Source organism: Charadrius vociferus, unplaced genomic scaffold (assembly GCF_000708025.1).
Source record: "Charadrius vociferus isolate BGI_N301 unplaced genomic scaffold, ASM70802v2 scaffold38, whole genome shotgun sequence".
NCBI classification, from domain to species: Eukaryota; Metazoa; Chordata; class Aves; order Charadriiformes; family Charadriidae; genus Charadrius; species Charadrius vociferus.
Window position 1 is genome coordinate 3,337,445 of NW_009650176.1, and position 9,027 is coordinate 3,346,471.

General features: G+C 44.6%; 2 protein-coding genes across 2 annotated transcripts in view; one reads left to right on the forward strand and one right to left on the reverse strand.

Annotated features, from left to right (window-relative positions):
* DOCK1 (dedicator of cytokinesis 1) overlaps positions 1 to 9,027 on the reverse strand; it is a 304,390-nt gene that overhangs the window by 185,110 nt on the left and 110,253 nt on the right. The gene's annotated exons all lie outside the window — the stretch shown is intronic.
* FAM196A (family with sequence similarity 196, member A) overlaps positions 1,001 to 9,027 on the forward strand; it is a 33,271-nt gene continuing 25,244 nt past the window's right edge. Inside the window, exon 1 of the mRNA XM_009892719.1 lies at positions 1,001 to 2,121. Coding sequence (XP_009891021.1) covers positions 1,001 to 2,121 — 1,121 coding nt within the window. The remainder of the gene's footprint in view (positions 2,122 to 9,027) is intronic.

The following is a 9,027-nucleotide window of genomic DNA, read 5'->3' on the forward strand; positions in this document are numbered from 1 at the left end:
CCTCCCCAGATGCAGCACCCTACACTTGCCCTTGTTGAATTTCATCAGGTTTCTCTCTGCCCAACTCTCCAGCCTGTCCAGGTCTCGCTGTAAGGCAGCACAGCCTTCTGGCGTGTCAGCCACTCCTCCCAGTTTTGTGTCATCAGAAAAATAGTGCCAGTTTGACACTTCTTCCTACTAAAAGTTTGCATTAAAGGAGCATTAAGGGGTGGTCAGTGCTACAGACTTCTCTTCATTTGTACAAACACACTTTATTTTGCATTTTCCCTCTACTTCCCTCTGAAAGAGGGCTGGAAAAAACTCCCAGTGCCACGAAAAGCAGGTTGAGCCCCGCTCATAGAATCACAGAATCTCCTCGATTGGGAAAGACCTGTAAGATCATCTAGTTCCACCCTTAACACGGCCAAGCCCACCACTAACCCATGTCCCTGAGCACTGTATCTCCATGACCCTTAAATCCCCCCAGGGATGGGGACTCCACCACTGCCCTGGGTAACACGTTCCAATGCCCAATGACCCTTTCAGTAAAGAAATTCTTCCAAATATCCAATGTAAACTTTCCCTGGCGCAACTTGAGGCCATTTCCTCTTGTTCTATCACCAGTCACTTGACAGAACAGGTTGACTGCACCCTCCTTTCGGGGAGCTGTAGGGAGCGAGAAGGTCTCCCCTCAGCTTCCTCTTCTCCAGGCTGAACACCCCCAGTTCCCTCAGCCCCTCCTCACCAGACGTGTGCTCCGGACCCCTCACCAGCTCCGTTGCTCCCCTCTGAGGAGCGAGCATTAACTAACTGAGATAAAAAGCACAATTTTCTAGCGAAACACCCAAGTCTGATGTGAAGGACTATGACTTAATTAAGAGAACCAAGCAAAAAGCTGACGAGCGGCAGCCGTTTCACTCAAAGCAGAGGAAGTTAGCTCAAATATTGCCAGCTCGGGGGGGGAAAGTAGCATTTCTGTTGTAACACGAGGCTTTTTGAACTGTTTTTGCGTGCAGGCATCATGGTGAGTAAGGAGCCCGGCAAATGCTTACTCACCACCTCGGAAAGTGAAGTTGAGCCGGCGGCTTCTCTCGCTTTGGAGATGAAATACGCCCTGGATCCCAAAAGGCAGATTAAGAAACGGAACAAAGCCCTCCAGGTGAGATTTAAAGATATCTGCGAGGCCCAGAACGAGCAGAGGGACAAGCAGCTCTCCACCACGCCGGATCCCGACAAGAGGGACGCCAAGCCCATCTCCTACAAAACGGCTTATCGCAAGTACATGACGGTGCCCGCCCGCAGGTCCATACCCAACGTCACCAAGAGCACAGGAGTTCAGACGTCGCCCGATCTTAAAAAGTGTTACCAGACCTTTCCTCTGGACCGAAAAAAAGGGAATATTCTTAAAAGCGCCTCGACTGTTGACACCTTTAAGAGTGAAAACAACGGGTTTCTAATAGACGTGAAGGACAAAGACGGCAGGAGCTCAGGGGAGGCCGTGCAGTGGGGCAAGAAGGCCGGCAGCCTGCAGACAGCCGAGTTCATCTCCCACATCCACGAGCGCGGCAACGCGGGGTCTGGCGACAACGGGGCCGAGGCCTGGGCCGGCAGCCATTTGCACAGCTCTCCCAAAGAGCCGCTGCCGCCCCCTCCCTCACCCAAACCCGAGTGGGCCCCCCGGCCCCTCCACGGGAGGGTCTTCAAGACTGAAGTGGCCACCGTTTATTTACCGGCGGCCAGTTCAAACGCTTCGCAGTCCGACCTGTCCAACCTCACGGCCGAGACAGACTGGTCCCCGTGCCCAACAGCCGAGGAGGACAGAAAGAGGACCGTGCACCTGAACGGTGTTCAGCCCCGGGCGGGAGATGCCGGAGCCTGCTCGTCGCGGGCGCAGTGCCAAGCCACCGAATGTAACGACCAGAGCCTGCAGATCAAGGTTTCGCCCACGGAGGAGAGTCAGCCGTGCCGGGCGGCCGTGGCGGTGAGCGAGGAATGCCAACAAATCGTGCCTCACACCGAAGTTGTGGACTTGAAAGCGCAGCTTCAGATGATGGAAAATTTGATCAGCTCTAGTCAGGAAACCATAAAAGTGTTGTTGGGTGTTATACAGGAGCTAGAGAAAGGAGAAGCTCACAGAGAAGGGTGAGTAGAAGCTTTTTAAATGAGTATGAGTTGTTTAAAATGCCTTTTCTAACGAGCCCTGCCCTTGTTGTGCCCGAGACGTCCCAGCTGGCCGTGCTCACGCAGACCAGGGAGGTCTCCCAGGGAGACCCGCCAGCGGCATTCACAGATCCGGGATCTGCTTGTCCTAGGATGTAATTAAGTAGTCGTTTAACGAAGGACCTGTAATGTCTTTTCTCATACCTCTTCTACCCGGCACAGACCGAGCCACTCTCCAAACAGGATTAGCGAGGACGCTTTCACATCAGTAGCTTGTATTAACCATAATACCTCACGCGGCATGAAAAGCAGCAGAAAAACCTTAATTCTGTAAGAGACTTACCTTTTTAAGATTAAGGGATATTATTACAACTCTTAATGTAATTCCATTAATGGCACATGATCTTGTCTGGTTTACTTTCACCTTCTGAATTTTTAATGATACTTCTTTCAGAAGGAAATTAAATGAAAACTTTTAATATCTAAGTCTTCTTTACAGCACTCGCAGTACTCTACAAGCGGCAAACTTGAGCATAAAGAAACAAATTTTTGTTTATCCTTAACTTATGTTACTATAATCAACCTGTAAGGCATTACAAATATTCGTTACAAAACCACAGAACAGCCTTTAGTCTTTACCTACACGGTTCAACCCACTCTTACATTACCTTAACAAGCATTTTTCAGACTTACTTGCCCGAGTTCGCTAATCTTTATTCAATGAATGCACCTCAAAATGTCGGCGCGCTGTTTGTGTATTTCTAAATACTTCTGTAATTAAATCATAATTAGTCAGAAGAAATCTGGATTTTAAAATTACAAAGCAGTAGCTCTTGCTACTTGAAGAAGCACATGTTTTAATTTGAGTCAAAGGTACATCTTAAGATTTACAATTCAACTCTTTCTCTAGGAATGTAGAAAACATCTTGTTAATCCTAAAAATTCAAAATGTTTTTCATCAAAAAATCATCTTAGCTGTTGGACAATGCTGTCAACACAGCCTTATCATTTTTAGTTTATTTTACAGCTGGTTAGAGTATTTTTAGAATACCTTGTCAAATCCTGGATCTTCAGACTGGGAAGCTGCTTGATCTAGCAGAAAGCAACACAGGCTTACTGATTTTTATTTTTTTTTTAATTATTATTCAGAAAAAGTACTCCTCTGACTTTCTCAACTTACAGAAACTGCAAGAGCAATGGAAAGAAGTGGCATGCTGCTTGTCAGATCACAAAATACAGCAAAATATGTCTTCATCATAACTCATCACCCGAGCATCGAGAACCCCGTGTGTATGAACACACACATCTGCCCACAGTCATCTGCCATAAACACCAGTGCTCCCTCCATGCCCTCACATAGCGATTTTTTACTTTTTTCCCCAAAGACAGTAGAGCAAAAGGTGCAGCAAATAATCTTTTTTTTTTATTGCCCTCACATAAGCAGGCGCATTTAAGGTAGCCAACGTTAGGAGCGTATCACAGTCTCCCTGCCCTCAGCGCAGAAGAGGTCTTGCCCAAACTATCCATGCTCGCTCGGATCCTCAAATAATCCGTCTGAAGGTGTCAACCTGACAAAGCTGTAGCCTACATTAGGCCTAAAATAGTGGAACTATGCATAAACCTCAGTTCTTCACAGTATCTCTGCTGCCTCTTACACGCGGAGCCTTGCGGATTAGAGTCTCCCAGACTACATTACATTTGACCAAAAAGAGCCTATTTATCAGCACTCCTTTACTTTACCCCGTAGGTTCCCCAGCAATGGTGAAATCACCACCTAAAGATACATCACACATTTTGAAATCTTTTCAAACACGTCGTGGTATGTGCAAGGGACCACTAAAATGTTTTAATGATTCTTTGACGTTAACTGTAACCAGTGGCGGTTACACCAGTGGTTGAGGTTAATTATCACTGGAAGCAGAGTATCTCCAATCCAAGTGAGATTTCAGATAGGGGGGCTGTTTTAAACCCAACGATAGACAAAGCTGCTGCCTTAAAACTTAGCGAGAGCAGAAAGGGGTTTCTGCTTGGAGCTGCTTTCAGCTGCTCTTCCGTATGCTCCAGGCATGTCCCAAACGTGTCCCCTCCCAGCTAGGCATGAAGGGTGGCGAGATGGGAAGGAGGAAGGAAGGGGGGTGCATACTTGAGTATTTTCTCCTGGTTTAGGAATTCCTGTATTCCAGATCCCTCTAATTTCCTAGCGCCTGGGTGATTATAAAGGAGACTGCACAACGGAGTCCAGCATTATGCCTGGGACATTTCTGTTCTCCACTGATCACACTCCAGAGCTGAAAGAACACTCTGTTCTCGTGCAAACCACCAACGCATCATTATCACGAAGCCTGTCTTTATCCCTATTTCCCTCAAATTAGACAACTATTTCAATAATAGGTTGCCCCATCCTTTTATTAGAATAATTCTGCCTGATTATTGCATTCATTTCGACAAATTTTTGCCACACAGACCCACCACCGTGTACACAAACTATTACATATCAATTTTAGGACGTTGATCTCTTTTCCTTTTATAACCAGGTGTTAGGTCAGTTTATAACAAGAAATTAGAACCAGTAGTACTGCTACGTCTCTGCTTACTGTAGCATATACGAGTCTTACATCTGCTAAACCAGAAAACAGTGCTCTGTGTTTACGGCACTCTCCTAGTTTTCTCATGTATATTAAATTCCTTACAATAACATACATCAAGAAACAAATACAAATAACACACTGCTGGTAAAAAATAAACACACCACCAAACCCACAGCTAAATCTCTTAATCAGATTTTTCTCCCTTCAAGAAAATCGGTGTTCTTTAAGTGCTGTTGTAGTGCCATGGGACGAGTGCTCAGTGGATTCATTTTCACTAATATGCTGTAGGTCTTGAACTGCTATTACTGCAATTCATCACTAAATGAGTCTATGCCAGCAAAATTGTATCAGCATCTCTGAAGATAGCAGTATCATCCTTTGGGTGAATATCATCTCCGTATACTTTTCAAAATGTCAGTACTACGTTATCTGCAATTAGCAACAACATACAGCACTCGACTCTGCTGAAAGGGAAGGGAAAATCCACGGGGGGAGGAAGAGGAGCACAGGGCAGCTCTCACCCGCCCCGGGGCCGAGGGCTCACCTCGCTCTGCCGAATCCCAGATGCAGGAGGTGCAGCGTGACCCCTCTTTTCCTCCAACCTGGGGTCAGGCCCCATGTACTGGGCACAGAACGCAAAGTTCAGGCCATTGGGAAACACAGCTCTTACCGTCAGGGGTGGGAATCGGTGCCGCTAGCCTTGACCCCCCAAGATCAAAGGAAATTATTAAAACGGTGTATTTCTTCTGTCCATCATTATTTACTAAATATTTGGCAAATTATATCTTACTATGTGGAAGCTTCTGCCAAAAAATTAAAAAGAAAAAAAAAAATACATCGCAGCAAAAGGCATTCCACGACATCTGTGTGAAGTCATGCATGAATAAAAGTAACAGCTACAGCCTCAATTCACATTTCCGGCGCAAAGTTGGATAAATGTTGAATATTACATGACGCAAGGTGCAGCTTTACAACACAGAACAAGTTTTATGCCGCAAATGATGTTTGCTTTATCTTCTAGTAAACCATTAGCGATCTACATCAACTATAGACACATTGTCCATCTTCAGATGCAGTGCATTCAATTAAGCACGCCAAATTCTCCTCTGTTTACCGGTATGGAGCTTCAATAAGGACAACAGGATTGAAAGCAAAATGCAAGTCACTAATTCCAAAAGTCGGCTAACTACAGTACCGCCTAGGAAACATGTAACAGAAGAGGAACAGATAATCAAAATCATTTTGCAGCTGGAGAACACCGATGACCTGCCCTTTAAATCCTTCCCATGAAAAGTAACAGTAATCTAGGCCCTGCTCATTATACAACAAATCAGCAATTTTAGTAAACAAAGTACTCAATTTGCCAGACAAAAATAAGTCACAGTATTTTGACTCTGACAGGCCAAATGCTACACATTAGACACGAGTTAAATGAACCTGTTTCAGAGATAATTTATATTCATTTATTAGTTGACGGTGGTTCCGGAATTTAAAGAGCTCTCGACAAAACATTCATGAACTGAGCAGTGCCCGGCTCTTTCGAAGAGGCTTTGAAAGAACACGTTCTCATGGACGGAATGTCAATGTCATTTCACGTTTTCCGATGAATAAGGGATGTTTGTGTCTCTTATTATCATTTCTAAGCAGAACATAAACCAATACTGCGTGCGTCTGGATGGACATTTGAAGCAAAGAGGAGAGGAGCACTTCCCCTGGTGCAGAGAAAGCATCCTCGCCCAAACACTGCTGCCTAAAAAACGCTGCACGCAATCAGCCTCAAGGTCACAGGAGCTGAGCGTAGACTTATCATCCTGACTCAGGAATGATGGCAAATGAAAGTCACATAGCCAAAGCAATTATTGCCCAGATTGTTTGCTTTTCTCCTTTTCAGAAGCCACTTCAAGCCCAGTCCAGCAATTCCGCTCAGACGAAGGAGACGGAGCAAATAAAGGTAGTAACAACCTCTGCTGTCTAACTCAATCCATCTACGCACACGAGCCAATACTCTTAAAAACTGGGGAGTTCCTTATTTCACTCGAGAAAAGAAAGCTTAAAGAGCTTACAAGAATACAGCCTCGGAAAGCACAGCCTTTGGAAGTAACGGGCTGGCTGCAGAAATGATACGACACGGTTTCAGTTGGGATTTCACCCCCCTTTGGGTTTGTTTTGCTTTTTCAATTACAGGCATGGCACAGGGAAAGTTAAAGAAAATCATTTCTAAGAGAAAACCTGGAAATGGAGGGAAGCAATAGATAGATAAGCTTAACAGCAGAAAACACTTGCGCTACAAATAAATACATGAAAAACAGAAAGAATACAGCAAATTCCATCTGTGATGCACAAATTGTATCATACGCTGAGTGGCACCAGGTTTTAAGAGAGTATAACAGCAGTCCTTTGGAACAGGACTACAACGTCTAGCTTTATTTTCAACTCTGGGATCTCTCAGACATCTATTTTGCTGTTCTTTGGAGCAGTCACGTTCATTCCGATTCTACCTGAGACCACCTCCGAAATTCTCATCCCTTCACCTTCGCCTCGGCTTACAGCTTCGGAGTATGTGTCATTCACAGATCGTTCCCGAACACAGATACACCAAAACCCCTTGGGGGTTGTAACAGTTCACCTTTGTAAGGCAGAGACAGGAGATCTCTTTGGATGTGTCTTCCTTAGTCAAGGAAAAGAAATAATTTTTGCACAAATCAGTGCTTTATGGATCTTGTGGTCCTCAGGCCAGTGGATTTTTTTTCAATTCTAATCCATACATGCCATTTTCTCTGCTGGTTCCACTAAGAGCAGTCCTGGAGTGAAGCATTCGACTACAGTGGTAGCAGGTTTTATTTTCTAGTTCCAACAGCAACAGAACACCTTTCTCTTCCTTTTCTTACAGCCATTCGTATAACTACTCCCTCTCTTTTTTAAGTATACAGTTAACTCTAATTATTAATAGCTGAACTGTCAGGTTTCATCACCACGCAGAAAGTGTATGTGTCACATTACAAACTTTGAGCGGTATTCAAGCAAAGTGCATTCCATGATCATTTATGCTTTTCCGGTAGATGACTAAAGTAGTTTTAAGATGAATTCTTTGCATGTGGACCTGTGACGGGTCCTCTCCCCTTTGCCCTGTGCTCGTTGCCCAGGTACACTTCATCACCGAGATGCTCCTCTGCCCTCCCCTGAAAGCAGGATGAGTATTAAGACGCCAAAGAAGCCCATTTACCTGCCCTCACCATGAGTAACTTGGTTTTCCAAGCGATAAAAGAGGGGGGGCAGCCTTCTCTCATGCACCAACCAGAGGTGGCAGAGCAATATGCTCCACGCCGACTCCTCTCCCAGCCTGACACACCTCCGCACTGCAACGGTTTCATTATATGCCGAAATGGAGACTCTTTCAATACCTACCCTCAGCACACACGAGCACCCTTGAGCCCTCGTATTTGAGGTTCTCAGTAACCCCAAGTGAAAGTCGATTATGTAAGATCGCTCGTTAAACGAGCCGGTATCGTTCAAGGCAAAAGATCCAGCATCACCCAAGGTTTAATCTCGTATTGTATTTTTTTGAATTAGGTGGCTAAAAAACCCCAATCTGGAGTTAGATCTAAATGGACAGGTAATGAGAGGATTTCATAGCACAGTATTTCACAGACCCGCAAAACTCGATGAGATTTCTATTTCGGGTAGGATTTTTCATTAGAGTTGGACAAATTTATTCTGTTGCTCATAATCAAAGCTTCAGATCAAATTGTCAGAGTAGATAAAAAGGGCAAAGTTTCAAAGTTCACAGACTTTCCTGGAACATATGTCATAGGTACTCAGAGTATCGATAATATAACAAGGAAGAAGATGAGGAGCACCGTGTTAAATAACCCTCCCGTCCCAGCTAGCTCCCAGCTATTAGCCAGCCTTCGTTAGGAATACAGTGGCAGGAGGTTTCGAACAAGCAAATGCTGATCACCAGAAACGAAAAGTGAACCGTTAGCAACATCCAGTTTGGGGAATAAACATAAAACAAAGAAAAAAAAACCAAAAACCATTATCTACTTAACAAAGTTACTTGATCTGAATGCTTACCCTGTTTTCTCAAAAAGTTACACTAGGCACGTTCCGAGTCTCAGAAAATAGACCTTATTTTGCGAATCTGCTCCAGCTGTTTATCTGCATGTACTATACAGGCAGAATTCAAAGGAAAAGTATTTGATATATCCGGAAAAATAATTTTATTTCTACCCAGTTGCTATTCAACAGACTTTCAAACCAAGGTGAAACCTCATTCCCCACCACCCCCCGCCATCTCCGC